The sequence below is a fragment of the Sander lucioperca genome, chromosome 15 (genome assembly GCF_008315115.2).
Source record: "Sander lucioperca isolate FBNREF2018 chromosome 15, SLUC_FBN_1.2, whole genome shotgun sequence".
Classification (NCBI taxonomy): Eukaryota; Metazoa; Chordata; class Actinopteri; order Perciformes; family Percidae; genus Sander; species Sander lucioperca.
The window spans coordinates 10866014-10890885 of NC_050187.1; the positions used below are offsets into that span (position 1 = coordinate 10866014).

Genomic DNA, 24872 nt, shown 5'->3' on the forward strand with positions numbered 1-24872 from the left:
GTCTCCCCAAATTGGTCAAAAAAGTGCCTTGGAACACACCAAAGCGACGAAACGTAATACGTCTCCATAACAGCAGGCAGCGCTAATCTGTATTGTCGCCAAAAAAGAAAACCGGCAGCTGATTGGACGAATGCGTCACGTGGGTCTGTGAGTCACGTGAGTGACTGAGCATGTCAGGTCGGCCAAAATGAAGGATGAATCTTGCAGTTGCTGAATCTTGTCTTCATTTCAGATCAACAAAGGTCAGTTTAAAAGATTTTCGTAAGATTTTGAGAGACTCTAGTCTAGATTCCGCTCCCCGTTTCCGGTTTAGCACTCTACCAATCAGATGGGTCATTTGAGTCCGACTGCCGGCAGTGCCCGCCCCGCCGATTATACATGTTAAATCGGCCAAAATGAAGGATGACGGCCCCTCGGATGGACAACGGCACGGAACACACCGAACAGACTCAAGTCACTGACCTCACCAGACTGTCCAATGGCCGATTATCGGCTCTGTGTGTCCACACCTTTAGGGTAATTTGTTTGCTTGTCCACTTTGCAGCTACTGTGCTGTATCACACCTCACAATACCCTAAAATACTGAGTCCATCTAACTTTTCTCAAGCAAGTGACATTGCATACATAACACAAACTCAACTTTGAAGCGCCAACCATCTGTTTGCAGTGTATCATACCAGAGCTATCTAAACTGCAGCTACTTGAACGATTGAACTTATAATTCATCAGAATCTGCGCTCTTGATAAATTGCTCAACCTCCTCCCCTCACACAACCCTTCTTTTTGCCGGGAGCAGCGACTGTGATGGTGATTAATAAAGAACGTCTCATGAAAATTGCATTATCTTTGGACTCATAATTAATGCCTAAATATGACTATAGAAACCTTTTGCCACACACTAAATTCATATTAATTTTCATATACATTTATTGGCATTATTGTGTGTGTGTGTGTGTGTGTGTGTGTGTGTGTGTGTGTGTGTGTGTGTCACATGTTCTGCCTCTCTGTGTGGTCCCAGCTGTTAATTGCAGTCTTTTTTGTTACTATGTTCTAATAATGACTCTGGCTTGTAAAACTGCAATTTATTTTCATCTTGAAGGATTTGAAGGATTTGATAAACCTGTTGAGCCGCATATTTGTTTTGTCCTAACTTTCTAAAATGTATCATGTTGAGGAGAATTGCTTTGAAAAGGTTGTCTCCTGTCCCCTCTGCAATTCAGTATTTCCCAGGATATAATTAGCAAGGTTAATGATCTCGATGCATAATGCATTATTCGTGGTCGTGAAGGTGTCCTCCACATGGTTCACCTTGTCTAGCCCCTGCTCTCTTTAATCCTCCACATTACAATTGATTGTATTATTAATACCTTATTATACTAGCCCGGTATCTTATATCTCATACTATACTATACTACTATATTATATTATTATGTTGCTACATAATATACTAAATCATATTTCCATTATTTTGCTGAATTAATTGTCATTACGTATCCCATTTTTAGTCTGGGACGTCTCTGCAGCACCACAATATTTAATTCAGAATGGTTTGACACATCTTTTGCTTTTAACAAATATTACGCGCCCCTGCGATTTAGATATTTTTTACTTTTTATTTTTATTTTTTACTTTCTCTCTTTATCTTCATATTTATTTCTGTTTGTGGTCCTGCAACAACCAAATTTCCTCGTAGAAATAAGCTGTGCTTTGGACCAGTTGATCGACGAACGCCGTGCAACCAGTAACCAGTAACATAGCTCAAGCTATAGTTTAGTCGTTCGACTGGTCAGGACCCCAAGATTCAGATTCCCAAGATGGCGCCCGTCTGTATACGTGAACGGTACTGTCTTTCTAAACTATCTTTTTAATAAACTGTCTGTACACTTACAAAGTTCTCAATGCTTCAGTTTACATGTAGAGACCCTCATTATGCTACCGTGGAAGTGTGGTGCTATTTTGAGCCTTGTTAGTGGTATAGAAATAGCGATTTCTTTTTACTTTACCCGTGCCCCGACGACTAGCTTTATAAGCTAATTAGCGGTTTGCACTAAAACTGGTCACATTCAATTAGCATTAGGATTAGCATTAGAGTTTTTTTGTGATTATTGCGGGCAAAAATCCTTGATTATGCGGCATGTTTTCTTAAAAAATGCGATGGAATATGCGGGATATTTATGCAATTTTATGCGATGAAATTGCGGGAACTTGCAAAAACTGCGGTTTCATCATGAGTTCATCGCGGGATTTGTAGCTTTTCGATGATGTTCACGTCGCATAATTACGTCACTTCATAACGTTCCCATGGCAACAGGGGAAAATGGCTGCTCTTGTGTGAAGTAAACGCAAATTTTTTCAACTTTCTGCTAAGATATATGTGACTTTTTTGCAATGAAAATGCGGGGATTATGAAATCGTGCAAGTCCCGCATATTTTGTGCGGAAATCGGCAATTTATGCGGCGAAAGTGCGGCGTATTTGAAATAATGCGCCCCCCGCATAAATATGCGGACTTTGGCTGATTATGCATTGAATTATGCCATCGCATAATCGTGTTTTTCTGGAGGGACTGATATCTCAGAACGGTCGACTCGGTACACGTGTTATTAACCCCTAGGTTCATTTTGTGCCGGATTTGTCCTTTAAGCGGCTCCTGCTAGAGAGATATGAGAACGAACGAGCCAGTCTCCCTTTGTATCACCACACTTATAGCCCCAAGTAGTGCTATCAGGAAAAGTGCCAAACATTTATAAACTGAATCACATTTATTTTCTGTGAGGTGACTGACATTTGGAGAACTTTCACAGCTTGGAAGGACACTTACGACTCTTTTCTGTCAGGTGGAAGTACCTCCGGTTGCTCAGACCTACCAGAGCGTCTCGATGACCAACAAAGCTCTGCAGAAATGCCAGCTGTAAAACAAGCATTCTAATACCGCAATTAGCTGGCATCCTCTCCATAGCAATGTTGGCCAAGGCTCATGAGTATTGTAGTATTTAGAGATGCCCGGCTTGCCAAACTCACACAACAGATATCTCAGAAACAAAGTCCAAATAATTAAATAATAAAACTGGTGGCTATAGCATAGAAGCATGGAATGGACAGACAGCACAAAGCACCCCTCACACATAGGCTGAACGAAACAACACTGATGCTATATGCGCTCTAACGTTAGTAGCAACCTCGTTTTTATTTAAGTAAGGGAGGGGTAATGTTAAGGATGACTCCAGTGCGTCACTGAACCATGGTTTCCAAGCGCCCAAAACGGACCTCGGGACCCGACTGATCAGTCCGACTGCCTTTTCTGCCGACGGTCGGCCCGTCTGGTTGGTGTGTCAGGGCCTTTAAACACACACACACTCTCGCCCTCTGCATGCCCCTTGACATGGGCTTTGTGCTAATATCAGCTCCTCCACAGGAGCCAATCGCCCATTGAGGACTCCTGTGGAGCCTGCTTAGCATATCATACTGGGGTGTCAGCAGCTTCCAGCCTCTGATGTTGTTGTCCTCCCACTGTCTCCATGGTAGATCATATTCACTCAGACTACACGCTGCACTTGTCTGAAGGGTCTGGCCACAGTCTTTTGTGCATCATCTACTGGAACATGAGAGCGGCTGATGGAGCCAACACAGTGACTGCAGTACAGACACTGTTTTTCTATCCAACCTCACTCACTATCAACATGGTGGTTTTCACGAGTACCACTTAAAACGCACAAAACTACAAATACCATCAGCAGCGTTCGTTGACTTTAGTTTATTCAATAGTTACCCCCTTTTATAAATCATTTGACTTAAGCAACTGCAGCAACTGTAGCCACTTAAAGCTGGGGAAGAAAGTGCTCAGCACTAGGAAAAACATTCTTTGATTTTGTCTGACTTCTTTCAGGTCAGCCAGTCCAGAGAGAGGGAGGGGGGGGCTTTTGTTTTGCTACCCATTACTCGATGACTCATACTTCGAGGAAGCGCTGTGATGCTGGGGACATCGATCGATGAGTTCCAAAAAAGTTGAGGTGGATGGTTAATTGTGCTATCTGTCAAGTAGAATCATACTCCAAGTCTTTAATACTCCATTTGCATTTCTTGGGTCTTCTTTTTTAATTTACACGTTGGCTTAGGTTTAAACGATCTGATGCTGTGTGATCCTCATATTACAGTCAGCTTCAGGGTTTACTCAAGTCTTTGGGAAAAGAATACACCCACCTGTGGTGAAGCTGCCTGTGAAGTACTCAGCCCTATCATTTATGTACCCATCGGGATATTATATGAATATTATACAAAGCCTGAAATGATTAAATGAGTGAACAAGCTCTCCACTTTTTCAAATTGTGTTAATACTGCTTTCATTTTTTATGCAGTCTTGCTGAATAATATACTGTAAGGTATTCCTGCTTCCTTTGTGAGATATATCAGGCTTAATCTAATACACATGTCTGTTGGGTTTGATTTTTATATTAATGCACACAGAAGTGGTTAAGTAAGACACTAATGGCGCGTTCATGCCACCTCGGAATGATAGGGACCGCCCCCGTGATTACGTTGTTTTTCCGACTACCAGCGTTCACATGGTTAGGATGGTCGGGATGCGTGTTCTTCTTCTTCTGTTATATTGGCATTTGGCATAACAACTTCTTGCATGACTGCCACCAACTGTTGGCCGTAGCCTAGAGCATCAGGTGTGTGAAAACCTGGTGAAAACATGGATGCCACAATAATTTGCTGCTGTTTTCTTATGCGAGCATACAAACAGCACATCGTCAGGTGTTTGTGTTATCTGCAGGACAACGAACGGGAAAGGACACGGATAATGTGTTGTTTTTTTTTTTTATACATAGGCCTATCTATGAATAATTTGAAACATGTTATGTCTGTGTATGTTTCTCAGCAGAGGCGTTTGTCCACAATAAATAACTTTATTGTCATTGAAATATGTTCAGTGAACCAAAGTCGCCTACATGAAACGTCAGTTGTCAACAACGCGTCACCAACTGGGAAACTCGGTTAGCAAAATCTGGCCCGAGTTTCCCACCTCTTATTCCGACAGGAAGGGACGTGAATGATGACGTTTTCACTCGGAAAAACGTTTTTCCGATGTCCATGAACGCACGGTTAATGAAAGGAGACACTATTGTGTACATATTTTCTTATTTTTAAGAGGATGGATTGAGTGTTTCTCCTCAGATGTCCGTCGAGAGTTGCAGGTCATATTTGTTTGGAGGCTGATGAATCTCAGGGGTAAACTTACATTTTACTGATCACCAATTACATTTCAGATTCATGGCATCAGTAGCTGATTTGGCTGGAAATCAGCAACTCACACAGCTCATTAGTTGTATTATTAGCCCCACCTTTTCATTCTTGTTGCTGCTGTCCTATGCACATATACCGCTGCTGATCTTTCTGCCAGCACATACCGTACCGCTGTCTCATCTTAAAGAGGAACCACTGAATCCATGAACCCGCCATGCTGCGTATAAAATAATTTGTCACATTTTCTCTTCATCCTTTTTAATACCCGTTAGGTCATGTTCATGGTACAGTGTCTCTGTGTGTCGTCACCAGGGTGCAATCAGAACCATGCTATATGAGAGGATTAGCTGTGTACGAAAGAGTGAGCAGGGAGAATCCACACTGGATTAGCCTATCTTCCAGACAAAACACGCAAACCACACCTTGTGTCTTTTTTTAAAATCTGGAAGCAAAGAGCATTGTGGGGTTTCCATCCTCATTCAGCCTGGAGTGCATAGGTCAGCTGGCAGTGGGTCTTCCTGGAGGAGCCCAGCATTTGCTGTCGTCTCTCATGATTGCTCCTTGTCTACACGGACAGGGGGGCTGAGCAGATCAGGATGTGGAAGCTGACTGACTTTTAAGGAGGTGCTGCATGCGTTAGCGCCGTGCCTGCTGTGTTCACATCTGTCTGCGGTACAGCTACACACACACACACACACACACACACACACACACACACACACACACACACACACACACACACACACACACACACACACACACACGCACAGAGCGGAGGCAAGTCTCATTCAGTAACCCTGAGGACCAGGAGGAGGTCGGTCATTGGTAGCCCATCAGCCCACATTCGTACGTACGTGCAGTGCATAGTAACAAGGTGACTGATTTCTCTGGCTTAAATCAGAACCAATGCACCCAGGAATCCTTTAAAATATCAGTCATCAGAATCAGAATCAGTTTTAATGACCAAGTATACTTACATAAACAAGGAATTTGACTTCGGTAGGTGTTAACTCTCTATACATTCAACAAATAGACATGTAGTAGTAAACATTCAGTAAACAAATAGTAACATAGACACATACTGTACATTAGAGACAACAATATACATATAGGCACATATCAACATAATATACAGTACAAATATACAAATAAGACAAGTACACATGGAGTGGGATGTAAAGTGCAAAAAGTAATAGTGCAAAGTACTGTGCAAGATACATATTGGAATGATAAGTATGTAGTGTGTAGAGAAGTGGGTGAGTGGCCAAAGTTGGGATGACCCCACTTATCCGCAGTTCAGTAGAGTGATGGCAGTGGGAAAGAAGCTGTTCTTATGTCTGGTTGTTTTTGTGCGCAGGGATCTGTAGTGCCTGCCAGAGGGGAGGAGGTTTAAGAGAGTGTGCAGGTCTGACTCCTAATTTCCACCGGTTGCGGAACGGCTCCGGAATGGCGGCCGAGTCAATAGGTTTCCATTAAAGTCAATGTGTGTGTTTCCACTGACTGCGGAATGGGTGCGTTCCGACTCCGTCCCAGCTCCAGCAGTCCGCAGCCCTCCGGAGCAGATACGCAGAGCTTCTATTTTTGCTGGACGCCGGTGAGCTCCGCAGCAATTCAGCACAATTCAGATTGTGCGGGACAGGAAGTTGAGCACAGAAACAAAATAAAACATCGGGTTAGTTTTCAAAATAAAATACACCGTGCTCACGGCGGATCATATTTCCCTGCACTACACCTTGAAAACACAGCACAGAGTTGTTTCCCCTCTACTCCTCTGGATGGAAACAAACTGTTGGTTTTGTGGTTCTGTTTGTGGGTCCTCGTGACTTCAGCTGTCATGGCCGCAGCCGTTCTGCAACAAATCCGGACCTGGTGGGTATTGACGGACGGCAGAGCACAGAGCCGTTCCGCAGCGGAGCCGGTCCGCAGCCGGTGGAAATTAGGAGTAAACCTTTTACCTACATGGGGGAAAGAAAATGAGATAATTCACGTAATAAACAGTGTCTTCTTAACAAGTTATAGCAAGTAGGGCTGCTTTATTATGGAAAAATCGTTATCACAATTATTTTGGTCGATATTGGAATCACGATTATTTACACAATTACTCATTGGTGCAGACACCACCGTGTAGCCAATCTTGCAGATAGCGTGTTTCTGCTTTCACGTCGGATTGCTGCAATCCGAACTGTTCCCAGACAAACGGAATTAGTTCGCTCCCCTTTTTGCTCAACCCGACGCCGCTTCTCTCCCTCTGCCATTTTCACTCGCACTGGTTTTAATCCTCCTGTTGTCCTTGGTTCAAATTTGACCCCTTTTAAAAATGTCTATATCAGAAATATGGGTTTCTTTTTAACCAAATTACCACAAAAAAAGGATGGATTCCATACAACGCTCTTTGCAAATACAATTGATCACTTTCATTGAATTTCGGGTGAAAATTGAAATGGTTTCAAATCAGTATCCTGACTAAACTCATCTACTCAACATACTATGATCTTAACTATTAGTCAAAATAATTCATAATTTTTGCTTTTTTAACTCAAATATTAGGTATAATTCTATATAAATGAGGTTTATTGACCATAAATTCCAAAAAGTAGTGTAAAACTAGTGGTAGTAAGTTGGTGTTGGTGAAAACAAAAACAAAAAAACGTCAGAAAAAGCGATGAAAATGTCAAATGTCAAAAAAAAGGGTAGGACAACACAAGATACCACAAACAGGACCTCGCTGACTATTGGCTAAGTGAGTTTAGCCTTCAGGAGGGGGCGGAAGTGTGCGTGTCATTGACAACACAAGACAATGTTTTGGATAGCATTGTTTTTGTGATCGTTAGGAGCCGAAATCGATGACTTGCACAGCCCTAATAGCAAGTGAAAGTTGATTTCACCAGCTATAATGTCTTCCCTCTCAGGACTGAGTTTAAACTCTGTACCACACACAGGACAACTCTATCAATCAGCATAATGCATCCACTGAAGAAGGCAATGAACCAAAACATCTAACTGCCATTACACATACTGATATAACAAAATAAAGTAAGAGGAATGGTTGCAGTGCCATGAGCTGGGTGGTTTTCTAAAATGAGATTCCTGTGTGTGCCTCCTCTCTGATGTTTCTGCTAGATAAACTGGAAATCCAAATAAAACATTTTCATAAGTGATCATCTTTTTTTTTTTGTATTTCTTGTTGTTCATTCGCACAAGTTAAAGCATACCATCGTTGATCTTGATAATGATTTTCGTGGCTTAGTCAAAAGTGTCCAATTTTCTGTGACATAGCTATGACAAATTAAATAATTTTCCATGCTCTGAATGTTTTATGTGGCGTGTCTTTTAAGTGCTGATGTTATGATAAGACAGAGTCTAGAAAGTTTTTCAGAAAATAACTTCCATTAATGTCATTAGTTCAACAGAGCCTTCATAAAGTTATGAGAAAACAGAACCATGCAGCAGGCATTATTAGAAGAAACTTTGCATAACATAATTATTTTCCAATTCCCTTGCTGATACATGGTATTATGTTGAAGCTACGCTGTTCAGAGCTTGCAAGAACATACAGTACATGCTTCATGTTGTGACTGTTGTGCTCTTATTGAAAATATCTTTGCTTTTTTTAAATTTTCCTTTTCATTGTCCCAAAGACAGTTTTTCTCTCTCCTGCGGAGTTCAGAGGGTTTTCATTCTAAGGGAAAAATGTCCGGTAACACTTTACTTGAAGGTATCTACATAAGAGTGACATGACACTGTCATGACACATGAACCCTAACCCTAACCATAACCATAACCATAACTTTTCATGACAAAAACCGAATGACACTAAAAGAAGCGTTATGTCATAAACGTTTATGACTTGTTTATAATGATAATAAATAAGTAAAGTGTAACCAAATATCCTTTATTTTCTATTGATTCCAAAAGCTACAACTTGACCGTACCAATGCAATGTACAGTACAGCCAGAAAGTATAAGGACAATAATGTTTTTTTTTTATTGTTTTGGCTTTTCTTGTTCGGCTTAATCCAGTTTTTACTTCTGGATCTCGCACTTTACCTTAGGCCTTTGCCTTTTTATTGTGCTCCCTCTGTCATTGATAACTGACCGTATGAATGTGTATATATTTCGGTGGACTGTAGAAACTGAATTGCCCTTCGGGGAACAATAAAGCTATCTGTATCTGTGTATCTGTATATCTCCAGCCCATTGGATGTGAAATAAAACCGTGACTATTAGGTCAAAGTGCTGACTTTCAGCTTGACCAATTGCCTGGTTCACCACTTTGGTCCAGACTGAAATATCTCAACAATTATTGGATGGATTGGCGTGACATTTTTTGTACAGACCTATAAGGTCCCAAAGGGATGAATCCTGTTGACTTTGGCGATCCCCTGCCTTTTCCTCTAGTGCCACCAGGAGGTTCCCATTTGTGGTTTTTCAGTGAAATGTGTCAGCATCTATTGGACAGGTTGCCATGAAATTTGCTACAGGCATTCATGTTCCCCTGAGGATGATTAGTAATAACTTTTGCTTTTCATCTAGGGCCATCATCTGGTCAAAATTGTAATTTGTCCAGTTTGGTTTTATGCCCAAAAACCTGCAAAGCTAATGACACACCCATCAGCTTCAGATGCACTTTGTGTTTTGTGCTAATTAGCAAATGTTAGCATTAGCATGATAGCATTGTCATTGTGAGCATGTTAGCATTTGTGTCTAGGTGCAGCCCCAGTGGTCGTAGACCCTTAGTCTTGTTATTTAGGACTATGCAGAAGGAAAAGTGACATTATACCTACAGACAAGACAACCAAGAACTTTTTTTTGAGGCCAAACAGAATGTTCTTGACTGGCCAAGTTAGTCACCTGACCTCAATCCAACTAAGCATGTGTTGCTAAAGACCAGGCTAAAAACAAAAAGCCCTCAAAGCAAGCAAGAAGTAAAGATGCTTGTATTACAGGCCTGACACCAGGGACACATAAGCACACAACATCAGCCAGTTATTGATTGGAACGATTTGCAACCAACCATTAAATGCGATTACTTTATGTCCAATAACTTCTGTCCCATAACGTTGGGCGATTGTGTAAACAAATGAATGCAATTCCTCCACCGTTCATCTGATGTAGAAGTGAACACCCTCACATCCATGCTTAAACCCTGCACTTTAACCCTAATAGTCATTTTAAATCTAATGTGCTGAACTGCAGAGCTGAAACAACAGCCAAGGTGTCACTGTGCTGGTGCTTTATGATTGCACTACATGTCCTGTGCCCTGTTTTGTAGCTGAACTCTCGCTGATGGATTTCTTCTCGCTCTTTTTCTCTGTTTCTCACAGTAAACTTTGACCACTTCCAGATATTGCGGGCCATTGGCAAAGGGAGCTTTGGAAAGGTAATGTAAACTCCATTTTATATTCAGTGGATGTGTGTGTTCTGTACCTCCAGTTACCCTGCACACAGTCATTATCTCCGCTAAACAATCAGAGGACAGGCAGAAGAACTGGCTGTGAAAGATTACACTTTAGCTCTCATGATTCTATGGTGTTTTACAGATAAATGTTTGTATTTTAATAATAAATTATTAGTTAGTTATAAATACAGCGTATGTAATTCTTTCTGTAAAGTCACATAGAAGAGAGCCAACTTACTTTTTTATCTCAGCCAGCCAACATGCTGGGAGTTTTGACCCCACGTCTCTTCATTTAATTTCAGAGCGGCACAATACTTTGGCTGCATTTGTCATCATGCTCAATGCTCGGGCTGAATACAGCAGAGAGGAAAACTTGGCACGCCTGTGTGTGTGTGTGTGTGTGTGTGTGTGTGTGTGTGTGTGTGTCGTGTGTGTGCTGCATATTGTGAAACCAAATTACAGCAGTTCTTTTCAACCTTGTCTCAGGTGCCAATATCATCACTGGTGGCTATTGTTGATAAAAAAGACATTTTGGATTCACTTTCGGGCCATTTGTTAGTTGAAGAAATCCTTTGTGTTCGTATTCAATGCCTGTTTAGGACTTCAATAATGAATTCGGTGCGTAGCGGGTGTGTGCGGTTGTGTGTCAACTCACAGTTGGGCTCCAGAGATTGCAATAGTTTATCTTCATTTTGAATCCCAAATATCACGGCTAATATTTGTTCATTATACTCATGTGTGTGCACGCCTTTGCAAATTTTCTTTCTGTCTTCTCAAAACACAATCTTATTTCAAAAACATGTCCCTCTGTTATATCGAAAGTCATTGCCCAATGCTGAATACATTACCATGTGAATTTATGTTAATTTTTTTACGTACTGCTTTGTTCCCTCAAGCTGCTGCCACTTCCCTTATGATACTGAAGGGAATCTGCAGTGAGCTGGGAAACACACAGCGTGCAGGCCTAGCTTTAGAGAGACTGAAGCAATTTGTTTTGCACATTAGATTATTAACACTACATTTAACATTTTTGGGAATAAATCCCACATGGAAATAAATGTTTGTTAAGGGTAGATGTCGAAGAGTAGTTGTGAGCAGGTGTAAACACTCGGGATGAGTCGGAGATGAAGTTGACAAGATGGGATTTTTATTGTTTTCCCAAATAAGGCCACGGAGGCAAAATAGTGACACAAAAATTTACTAAATTATGGAAAGCAAAAAAATATATACTTTCAAGAAAATAAAGTAAATTGACTTCGGAGTCAAAACAATCACATAATATAAATATACAGCTGTTCACGAATTGACCTTAAATCAAGTCACCATTCTGAGGACATCCAACAGACTTACGTCCTACTCCCTCAGGTGTTCCGCCAGCCCTGTCTCGAGCAAATACAACTGCTACTCTATATAGCCTGAAGCCCCGCCCCTAAAATTGGAACATACCAACAATACAATGCAGGGGTGGCTCAGGTGAATAGACAGTAACGACTCCATACAGCCAAAATTAATATATCTAAGAAGCTAGACATTTACAGCATATCATTTATATGATTCACATTCAAATTAGACAAAGCCACAAGACATCTTGATGACTGAAAAATGTATTACTTAAAATTCCGGTTAACTTCCTGTTACCCCGGAAGTCATAGACCCATTTATACCCGAGGATCGCGGCAAACTTTCCTTTAACAAAGAGAGCACATGTTGGTAGGACAAAGATTAGGCCTACCTGTAGTTACCAGAAGACATTTGTGTTGTGTGGATATTTTAACCTGTCATGTCTGTAAAGTAAATGGTATGGTTTATGGTGTATTGATGGTTGTAGCTATAGCATATTAAATCACCGCAGTATTAGATGTTAAATGTGTAGGCCTATATATAGGGCTGGGCGATATGGAGAAAATCAAATATCACGATATTTTTGACCAAATACCTCGATATTGATACAACAACGATATTGTAGTGTTGACTATTGGTGCTTTCACAAAATATTTACACAATGAGATTGTTGATAAATAATCATCAGTAATGTGGATATAATGACTAAATGGGTAAAGGCAAATAATAGAACAGTGACAACAGTCTGGTAAGACTCAGGTTCAGAAAATGACTTCACTTTACTGTAATGCAGCCTGTAAAACCAGGAAAAGACAACACGTATGCCACATCACGATATTACGATATCCAAAATCTAAGACAATATCTAGTCTCATATCACGATATCGATATAATATCGATATATTGCCCAGCTCTACCTATATACAAGAAAGCTACGGGATTACTGTAGGGAATTTGATGAATGGCTAGGTTAACAGATGATTTGAAAACGATGTGATAATTAACAGAACATATTGACACGCTAACCAAACCTATAGAGGCAACATTTACACTCAGTCTTTGAGAGATAAAATAGGTAGCGCATCGCTACCGTGACGGCAGCCATGCACCCTGTCACAATGTTGGTTCATGTTTTGGGTTTAAAATTCAAACATAAAGAGCATTAAATAATCTGCTCTCCTGGCTAAGATAGATGTCCTAGAAAATGTCATGCGATGTGACAACAAAGTTTCAATGGGAAGTTTTATTCATTTTTGGACACTTCCCCCTCTTCCGCATCAGGCGAGGGAAGCTTTATCTCTGTATTTGAACTTGCACTCTTTAATGTCATATGTCTTTGATTCTCATTTAGTTTTATTTCTTACTTGTGATTTTCTTTATAAACAAATTGAATTAGCATTGTTGGAGGGAGCCTAAGACTCAACTGCTTTTGTAATCGTTGTGCATTGATAATAAAAAAAAAAAAAAAACAACCTTGAAACTTGAAAAGCCAACTGCTTTCATCTAAGAGGGACGGTTCTTGTCTGAGAGCCGGCTTTCCAGTTACACGATATCTGTAACACAGTCATGTTCGCGCACACTTTTGAGGAGACACGTGCGTGCACACACAGACAAACTGCACTCAAGCAGACAGACAGATGCACACAGAGACGTCCAGATAAAGTTCGTCCTTGTTGGCGGTCATCCTGTCTGTGTTTTATAGCCCACTGTGGCCTCGCTCTGTGTTCCTGCTGTTTCTGAATACTTAACAGCATGAGTCTTCGGCTCTCCACTGAACACACTGAGGCCTGTGTTGGTGTGTGTACTCTAAGCCGGGATGTAATTAAGAAGATGGGTAAACCATGACCTCCAATTAGCATAAAGACGAGACAAAGCAAACTATCATTTAAAGATATAATGCATATTTTAAGATTTGCATTAAGTTCCACTTTTTGCACCAAAAAGTACATCATACAACAACATACAGACCTTGGCATTTGTGTGTGTGTGTTTGAGAGAAATGTAAAGTGAGAAGTGCAGAATTGGGCACAAACATAGAGAGAGATATTTACCTCACACTGTAGCACTGTGAAACATGATCTGTATATTCCAGTTTGTGTGGGTGCTCCAAGAAAGTGGGCTCTTTGGTGCGCAGCACTGTACAGTAGGTGTGTGTGTGCGTGCGCGTGCGTGTGTGTGTGTGTGTGTGTGTTGCATTTGTGAAAGTGAGAGAATGTGTTGTGCTTAGGTTTGAGCTGAGAAAGAAGAGACTGTCAGAGGGGAAGCGGAGGAAACCTCGTCCAAAAGCCATCTGCAAACATGGGTTATACTGGCTCTACTCTGCTTTTCATTTCTCGTTTCTTTTTTATACACATACAGTATTAGGGGATGTATCTTTCTCTCTTTTGGCTCTCACTCTTTCAACACAAGAGCTTCTCTTGATGTCATCTGCCCCTGTCAGCAACACTTTAAAAATCTCGCAATTGCTGCACAACTTAAAGTAGAAGACATTTTCTATCCCAGACTGTTATCAAATCAATCTGGGTGTGCACAAACTATGCAACTGATCCTAAGGTCCCTTATTACACTGTGTGATTTTGGGCTGTCCCAGACAAAAGTTGACGGTTGTGTGGGATTTGTGTGAAACCCGAAGTCATCAATTTATACCAGTTACATTTCCAGTTTACAGGTTACACTTCTTGCTTCTGCTAGATTATTCCCAGATAGAAAGTTGCCCGCCAGTTTCCGCTGCCATTGCATACTGCTCATCCCCCTGTATCAGACTCGTATCCAAGAGGCTCAAAGTACACGTGCGTCTTGCTATTTGGCTGTGATGAAATCGAACCTGTCTGAAAACTTTGGTAGTGTCTGAGACAGCTCATTTCGAAGTCCAGACATGTCTCAGAACCACTCGAGCTAGATGGCCTGTCATGACGGGCCCAATCACAGATTTCATCCCAACTCGAGGCTTTATGTCTTAGAAATCAAAAATCTGTCCGGAAAAGCATGGTGAAAGTTGTGTAGTCTGTAGTAGTCCCTCCCTCCCTCCCTCGCTCCCTCTCCTTTTAAAATATCAGGCCTTGTTTCTCTTTCAATCCCCCACGGTTCCTCTCACAATTCAATTCAAGGGTGTTTTATGGGCTCGGCAGTAAAGAAACATGTGCTGGCAAAGCAATATGTTATTATTAAAAATAAAAAATGGCATTAATATTGTTTGAATTGCCACTCTAAGCGCTGTCTCTCTTAACCTCTCCCTCTATCGTTTTGGAGCATCTTTCCTCTGCCACGTGGGTGTGAAGAGTGATGGTAGCTGGGTGTGATTATTTCCACAGCAGTAGAGGATGTAGCTCATTCATAACATGTCTGCTAGAGGGCTGAATGGCCATATACAGCACCACACAGTCGGGATAATTGTTTTCTCCCCTGTTGCTCCGTCTGTCCTCCGCTACCTCCCCATGAGCGTTACACCCCTGCCTCCCTTTGTCACTCCGTCTCGTCGTTTCCGCCACAGGGCTCATTAAGGCCTGTGCCGAGAGAGCTCGAGGAGGGAGTTGAGACCAGAGGCGACATTGGTACTGACGACAGTTCGGTGACAGCTCCTTAATGCCTACCGTCGCACGGACAGGTGAACGTCTGAACAGAAAGACGAGAGAGGGGATAGGGAGGCGGTCAGAGGCGGCAAAGGAGCTCAGCTGGTGATTTCTACATCCTCATACCCCTGTACCACGCACACACTTTAGTGGGAATAAACCCTTATTAGGTGTGGGATGAAAGTAAAAGGACAGACGAACAGAGACAGGCGCTGGAAATAAGTGGGAGTGGGTGAGAGATGACACAGCGAGGGGAAAGGACAGCGAGAGAGGCCGTGACACCCTCATCATGTCGGGGAAGGTACCAGTGTCTGTGGAAAGGTCAGGAGATGATGAAGCCTTTGTTACCTTTTTCTCTCCGTTAGCCCTGCAAGACTCCCAGGCAGCACACTGAGACTCCTCCTGCCTATAGAGACTGACTGTTGAGCCTCATCTCACTTCTTCTCATTTTCTAGCTGCGGGTGTGAAGAGCTCAGATGAGAGTTTGTTTTTGCCGAGTGCAGCTTTGCAGCCCAGCCAAGCCGCAGTGTAGCCTTCGGGCAACCTATTAGCCCTGAAATGTATGCTCTTCCATTACACTACACCTCTATAGGGTCACAATGCAAAGCTCCACTGCATCGCCATTAAAAGAGGCAAGGGACCATATGGTAAAAAATGGCTTCAGGACTCGAAAACACACTGCTTGAACACAACATCCAGAGAGCTTGTAGATGTACAAATGCTCTGTTGTTTTGATTTAAATGTATAATTTTAACCATTTCTTTTTGTTATAAATATATATTTCCTGGGCAAATCAGAATCTAGGAAAAATAGGGCATTTGGAGGCGTTAAAATTAATATTCCTGCCAACAAAATAAAATGTGCATGTTAGAAAATGAGAATGGCAGCAATACTGGGAGCCAGAAAAGGTGTCATGACCTCTCAAGCTTATCACCGCCGTCAGCATCTTGTTTTATCATCGTCCAAGTATGCCAAAGCGCATCTTTGTCCATACAAGAACAGATATTAATGAGCTATGCATCATGAGTATACTAGCTTTTCCACTAATAATAGGGTTACATTCTTGCTCGTATTCATTATCACTCCAACCGTTCTTCCCCAGAGAATAACTGTTAATCATAATTTCAGTATGTAGGCTACATGTACTGTATCATTATTTAACTTTGCTGCTTGTGTTACCCAGAAACGGGACTTAGTTTTGTTCCACCTCCACATTTTTTGATATCTGCTCAGCTCCATGGAGAATGAATTGTAAAAGTGTGACAGTATCCACAAATCTGATACAGAACTGCCTCTCATTTGGCTTTAAAAGTTCAGATAAGAATTCCATCAACCTGCAAAATCAATGTCCTTTCCTCATCAAAGCAACTGGCCCAGGATGGACATCAGAATAGATCAGAGACGTAAAGCTGGTTGATTTATAGCCTTTGAAGATACTATGAATTGACATTTGCATTTGGCTAGTATTTGCATTGCATATTTAACAACAACTGTCTAATAGAAATGAGTCAATTGTCCATTACCAACCTTTCCAGAACAGCAATTGTCCAACAGTAGCTTACTTAACTAGCCTTAAGCAGTGTGCATGGGGTTCTCTAGTAGGAGTAAAATTTTTTAGATGGTGGTGTATTTTCTTTTAGCCTTTCCAAAACCAAATTCACAAAACAATACGAAATAGATCCAAAAGTGTGTTTTTAAAACATAAGCTGCAATTATTGCGATTGCATGTCCAGCTTACTACCGTTACAGTAATGTAGCATTACTTCCAAGGCCAAGAGTTAGCATATCATATCAATTAACTACATTAGTTTGTGGGGTTACAGATTACATCACGCCTAGCCCGTCCACTGTGTAACAGTCTGTGTAGTACTTCCCCACTGTGTGTATGCCGGTCTTGGATGCTAACGGAGTTTAGGCTAACGGCTCTGTGCTACTTTTTATTGGATTTGGGAAAGTTTACACTCCAGCAACCCTACCCAGTTTTAAATGAGATAGCGTTATGTTTGGCCAAATGCATCAGTTAGTCCTCAGATGAAAAGCTTTTTTTCTTGTCACTTTAACAGTGATAACATAACTGTTTGACAATACAAACAAGTAGACAGTAAGCAGGGATACGAGAGACTTTAAAGTGCTCATATTATGCTCATTTTCAGGTTCATAATTGTATTTAGAGGTTATATCAGAATAGGTTTACATGGTTTAATTTTCAGAAAACACCATATTTTTGTTGTACTGCACATTGCTGCAGCTCCTCTTTTCACCCTGTGTGTTGAGCTCTCTGTTTTAGCTACAGAGTGAGACATCACACTTCTGTTCCATCTTTGTTGGGAGTCGCACATGCGCAGTACCTAGGTAAGGAATACTAGCCAGTCAGAAGCAGAGTATGAGGGCGTGCCACGCTAGCAGCTAGGCCAGCATTATAATGTGTGTTACAAAGTGACCACGTTTGTCTCTGAAGTAAAGGCTGGACTACAATAGAGCTGTTTGGAGCAGTTTGTGAACATTGTTTTCTGTTGGAGATGGTAAGTCCCTTTGGGGTGGACTTTGGGCTTTTTCACTTTGTAAACCTATAACGTGCACAAAATATATATATAAGACAATAAAGGAAAGGGGAAAAAGCCAAAAAGCATAATATGAGCACTTTAAGAGTTTCTTTCTACAGATTCAGCATTAAACAATAAATGTGCCTCAAAAAGAGAGCTGACTGATATACTAATTAGTTTATGACTACATCAAACCTCAACAAGGGTATCAAAACCAGGCATCACAATGTGATACAATCGGCTAAAGCAGGGCACAGTATACTCTGCAGAGTGGGTGAAGTTTTTCATATTGCGCCACCATGCTTCAATGGTGATGGCAAGAATAGCATGCATGCGAGGCTCCTAAAGGGAATTAGTGATGAATCAGATCAGTAATAACCTAACTTTACACATGATCCATGATGATCAAGATACAGAAAAATAGAAATGCATGGTAAAAATAGTATTTTGTTATTGTCCAACATATTGTACATTTTGGAAACCCCCCCCTCCCCCCCACACCCCCCACAATTTCACAAATTATGTTTCTTACGGCATTTATGTCTTATTAAGAGGAGCTCCCCCTGTAGTTTGCACCCTGGCCTACTGTGTGAGACAGTAACTTAAGGGGAAAAAGCTTGTGAATGAAAAGTGAATCAATCAATCAATCATTGCGAGAGCTAAAGTGCTCATACATTTGACGGAGCAAATGTAGGCTATGTCAGTGTAGTGGACGTTCCCACAGGTACACTAACGGTGACGTTCCCTTTAACAGAAAGCTCAGGGAATGAAATCTCCAAACCTGAGCAAGCTGTCAGATACAGTACGCGAAGTAAAATACCATTTCAAATCCCTGTAGTTAACAAAGACAGGCATCAAGGTAACAGGCAGGGCGTCAATCATTTTAATGGTCAGTTTTTATCCCTCACTGATTTATACTATGCATTCATTTTGAAAGACGACATTCTACATTATACAGTATCTGTTATCAAACAGCATGTGTTTCCATCGCGGTGATATGGGAAAAGGTATCCATCATTTTGATGAATATGTATGAGATGTCCCACCTTTAATGAAACGTGCAGTCACGCTTCTAACACCTTCAGTAAACCTAAAGAGAATATACGTGAGACGAGCCTTCGGGCACTTTTTGTGCATTTTAAGTCTCCTTTACATCCTGTGACGAATGTAATCCTCATTATCCGTCCTGATATTTTCCCACCTTCACACATGAGTGACTTCAAAGTCTTTTTGTGTCTTTTATATAAACTGGAGGTACACACACACTTGAGGCAAGCATGAACAATTTTCTGCAATTTGTGTTTTTGTCCCAGCGACCATTTTGGAATTTTTTAATCGGTTGAATCATGTGTACATTTTTCTTTTGTTGTAGACATGCAACACAATATTTAGAAGTCTGCTTTACTCTCTCTCTCTTTTCCCTCTTATTTCTTACAATTTTATGCAATCATAACAAACAATAGTTCAAACTGAAAGTCAATTATAGAATCTTAGTAAGGGATGCACCAATCGGATACTGGATCGGCACCAGGGCCGATAATGACCTCATTAAACGTATTGGTTATCGGCCACCAATCTACATTAAATATGGTTTATTTGTGAATCTGAAGAAATATTCAGTGGTCACAGCAGTCTGAAATAATCTGCAACTATTTTTTCACGCAAAAAATGCCAGGCTCCCGCTTCTCAGATGTGAGGATATGTTGCTTTTTTCCCCTCATATTTGACAAAAAAGAGACAATTTACTGAACATCTTCAGGTTTTGGACTGTTTTGGACAGACAAAACAGGACATTTGAAGATGGCACCTTATACTTACTAATAACTATAAGTGCTTTATCAAAATAAAAGATTGGAAAATGAATAGATGATGAAAATACTTTACTTTGCAGCTTCAGTCACAGCAATACCTGGCTTCATGTTACCTTACATATAAATATGATTCCATTGAGTTCCATGCAGTGAGAACTACAGATTCTAAATTTTGGAAAAAGAGATATGTTGGATATTATTGCTTATTATTATTGGATTCGTACTCTGTATTAGATACCTTGAGTCAAGGTATATCGGAATCGGTATTGTGAGAGAAAAAATGGGATTGGTGCGTGATCTCTGCTGTAAGTTGTTTTAGTTTGAAATGTTTAAAGATGGAGCCATTGCTTGGACTGTTTTTGCTTTTCATTTAGTTACACCAAATTCCTGTATAATGTTCAGTGATTTTCAGTGGAGGCTGCTTCAAAAACTGAAGCACTCTCAGGCTGTTAGAGGAAGGTCCTGATGTGCTTGCAATTTGTTTCGGCATATAATGTTTTTTTTTGTATTCATCTGTACTCAAAATGATTCTCACCCTTTTTCTGATGTACTACAAAGCTTCCCTTTGCTTAGTCTCAGAATCCATGACAGTCTCTGATCCATGACTGTGCTTATTAATGGTCATGCCTGCTGTAATAGTGCATCCTGGAGCTGTGGAAAAAGGATGGCCCAGTTCAGTAAACAACTTTAATTTCCTGCAGGCTGACAGCAGCTGCTGTGGAGCAGAAGACATCCAGTGGAATGAACCAAATGAAAGAGCAAATTATTCCTTCTTCTCCCTGGATGACATGTTCTTCCGACCTGAAAATGTGTTTGCATCAAAGAACTCTTGCCCAAATGCAGCATTGGCAAGAGTGTGTACAGTATGTGTGTGCAAGTGAGTGTGTGTGTTTGCATGTTTTCAAGTTATCCTGTACTTATACAACTCTTTTTCAATCACTGCTCGCCGAGGATGAGTGTTACACCATCGTTATTGATACTGCTATCGATCCTGATACTGCTTATCGATACTGATACTTATCGATAGGGCTGGGCAATATATCGATATTATATCGATATCGTGATATGAGACTAGATATCGTCTTAGATTTTGGATATCGTAATATCGTGATATGACATAAGTGTTGTCTTTTACTGGTTTTAAAGGCAGTGAAGTTAAGTTTTAAGATCAATTATTTTTTATTATTTTTCCATTTTAAACATACAGAACAGACAAACACACTTGAACAAGAACAACCACCCACTCCCACTCCCCACCCTCCGCGGTCTCGAGGAAAAGAAAAAACAAAACAAACAAACAAATAAACAAAAACAGAAATCACACCTTGCCTAGTGGCTCTCCTCTACTTCTTGTGATGCTGACTGATACCTGTGCTGCTGCACCTTTCCATAGGTCTATAGTCGATGATTTGGCTTTGTTAATCCTTGCTGTAGAGAGCTCAAGCATAACTATGTCTAGAAAATACACTAACCACTGTTTTATACAAAGCGAGTGTGGGGGGAGCCAGCGTTGAGTTATCATTTTCTTGGTTGCGGTTGAGCCGACTAGCCAAATTTTCTTCTGTCTCCCGAGCAGGTGTAATTTGGAGTCGTCATTAAGTAACAAAACGATCAGGTCAGTAGGAATTCGACATCCTATCACATCAGATATTATCAGTGTTGTTTTATTCCAAAACTCATGCACCTGTTCACACTCCCAGACCATGTGCAAGAAAGTTCCAGTTTGTTCATGTTGGCAGAACGTGCAATAGGGAGTAGGAATGACTTTAGAGACGTATCTCTTCTGAGGCGTCCAGCATATCCTCTGACATATGTTGAAGTGGATCTGCTGGTGATTTGGGTTCTTGGAACAGTGGGAAATATTGTCCCAAACTGTCTCCCAATTAATTACATTCCCCTCCGAGCTCAACTCTCGCTCCCATTTAGTGATGTACTTTTCTGAACTTACCAGACTGTTCTATTATTTGCCATTTCCCCACTTAGACATTATGTCCACATTACTGATGATTATTTATCTAAAATCTAAGTGTGAAGATATTTTGTTAAAGCACCAATTGTCAACCCTAGAATATCACCGCAATATCAATATCGAGGTATTTGGTGAAGAATAACGTGATATCTGATCGCCCAGCCCTACTTATCGATACTCACATTGATACACTCCATTCTTTGGTGCAAAAACAAAGACATAATTGACTTGATATTGCAAATGAGGGTCGCCCCGCAATGATCTCTCGAGGATAAATAAAGGTTAAATGATTAAAAAATGAATGAAAAGACGTGATAAGATTCAACAGTTATTGTTACCTTTTTGCGGAAATAGCAAATGAAATTGTTCCTTGAGTTTCCTGTATATATAATGGAGTATAAAGGAGCCATTGATACATATGTCTGCTTCACCGCTGTTCGCTGCTTTTCCCTGGCCGAGCGATGGAGAAGGGGTCGGACTTGGGTGTCTGACTAGTCTAACTCTGGTACCCACTGACGAAGCTGTGGCTGCTGCTTGATTGGCGTTGTCGATGGGATCTTTTATGAACCTTAATTAGAAGACCGATGCCTACTGTGTCCTGAGTTAACAATTGACTTTTTTTAATGATAACGAGTGACGGGTGTACCTTTTTTAGTTTGGAAAATCCCATCAGCATCGGAGCCAGCAGCAGCCGCTTTGCTAAAGCAGTCAAACACGTTGCACTGCTGTTGTATTGCTGGTGTTAACCCCTTCACACACAACTACCTTTTTTACATGTATTGCATTTAAATCATTACATTTAGTAAAGTGAGTGAGCCGTGACTGGAGAGCAAACATGCAGTAACGCAACGTCAGATGTCGGCAGCTTCTCCATCATTAGGGGACAGTTAGGAACTTGAATATGAATGCCAGCCATGTTAGAATGATTTAACGTTACATGTACCGATAGTGGCGCTGTTTGTTCAGGAGCTTATGCTAGGGCTTTGACTCCGAACTTCGTTACTCAAATATAATTTGAATATTACAAAAAATAATGATATTCGAACGAATATTAGGCAGCTCTTAATATTCAAACCTGTTATGGGCATTATTTTTTGTAAATGTGTTTGCTTGTAAACGTTTTCAATTCAGATTCCGAGGCTTTTTCACGCATTTCAAAATGTAACTACACGTCGCGGCGACGCACGTCTCTCGGCCGTGGCTTGCATTTCCCCCCGACTCATTTCCTGGTTCTCCTTCTCCATAAACAACAGGAAATCAAGGAGAGGGTTAACTTTTCCTGCTACAGATGTCTCACGGTTGTCAGAAAGAACAGGGGAGACACTTTGTTTCTCTTGCTATATGACTCTAGAGTCGGTACTCACTCTGAAGCTACCAGTAATCACCGTCACTCTCTCACGCTACACACACTCCCCCCACACACACACACACACACACACACACACGCCGGCTTGACGCACACACCAGTGCACAAGTATAAACATCAGGCCACCTACGTAGGCTATGGTGAAAGCTCCGAACTTCCCGTCGAAAGCATACTGTTTGTCTATAATCCAGGGTCTGACTTTTAATAATATTAACAATTTTAATAATTGTGTTTTTCTTGTGAAAACATCGTCTGCCTATTGACATTGACTGATACACTGCCCTCTTGTGGACAGAACATATACAACTTAAGTTTGATAAAAATATAGGTCTTACTGAAGGCATTTAATGGTCAAAATATTATTAATAAATATTCTAATATATTTGAATATTAATAAACAAACAAACTTCGAATATTATTTTTGGGCAAAAGTCAAAGCCCTAGTTTATACTACTGACCCGTTCTTGATACCAATCCCTAATCGTACCGGCAACAAACACAAGATAAAAGCTAACTCCAAGGGAAGGATGGATGTCATCACTTGATGTACAGTAGCCTATATTTCTGCTGAACTTAAAAGGAGAAACACAAGCTGGCTGCCTCTCTCTCCTCCCCTCAGGCAGTGGTCTGCTATCTGTTCGTGTTCCCCCATGTGTTTCAGTCAGAGGCTTCTGGCCGACTTGGCACTTACCTGACCTAGAAAACCGAAAAATCTGCAGCTTCCTGACTGAGTCCACTAAATTTAACATCCTTTTCTCCTCTCTGCAAGCCTTGTTGTCTCAGGAGCTTTAGACCTTCTGACAAGAATTGATAGGACTGCTAACTATAGCAGAACAGTGGAGGGGATAAGGAGTAAGAAAGAAGGGGGATTGTAGAGGTAAACAACATGCAGCCATCTCTGGGATTTAACAGCAATGCTCCGCTTTGAAGCTCGGCATGAGAGAGCTTTTTTAGCAGCCGAGTGATATGTTCAGCTAATAAGCATTTAAAACAAGCACACATCAGGGGGGGGGACTAACATTGAGATTAACCAGAGGGAGGTCTGGGTAGATAGAGAAGAGCTGGAGGTGGAGGCAGCGGTCTGGGGCACAGACCTAGATCACTATTTCTTAGTGTATGAAAGATTTAGAGTGGCTGAGTGGACAGACTCTGATACCTAATAGAAGTATGATTCCCAGAGATATGATCTCATCATATCTACCTGATACCGCATGAAGGTGGCCGAGTGGTAAGAGAGTCTGTCCTTAGACCTTGTGTCAACCTTTTTTGATCTCACAATCAATGTCTACTTGTGACTAATGCTATCGTGATATTGTAAATACTGAACATGGGTGATTTATTTATGAGTTTGAGACCGCGATCGTCTGAAGGAAATTAGAGTTTGCGGGACATTTGAGGTGTTTGGATGTGATAGCCTTTTCACAGCAGACATTTTCACTTGTGATAGTAGGAAAAGCACAGGTGTTGCTAATAACACGAATGATGGCTCTGTTCTATTCACGTGTCCCAGTAAACCATGACAGTGAGCCAGCCAGCATGGGAAACTGAAGCAGCTAAATGGAATTCAGCCAACAATCATTTTTATCATTTGCACCTGGGCTTTTCCCACTGTGACATGTCAAAAATGCC

The 24872-nt window shown here is 41.1% G+C and overlaps 1 protein-coding gene across 1 annotated transcript in view; it reads left to right on the plus strand.

Annotated features, from left to right (window-relative positions):
- Positions 1-24872, plus strand: part of LOC116039428 (serine/threonine-protein kinase 32C) — a 96949-nt gene that overhangs the window by 25764 nt on the left and 46313 nt on the right. The window contains exon 2 of the mRNA XM_031284281.2: positions 10571-10626. Within this exon, the coding sequence (XP_031140141.1) occupies positions 10571-10626 (56 nt within the window). The remainder of the gene's footprint in view (positions 1-10570; positions 10627-24872) is intronic.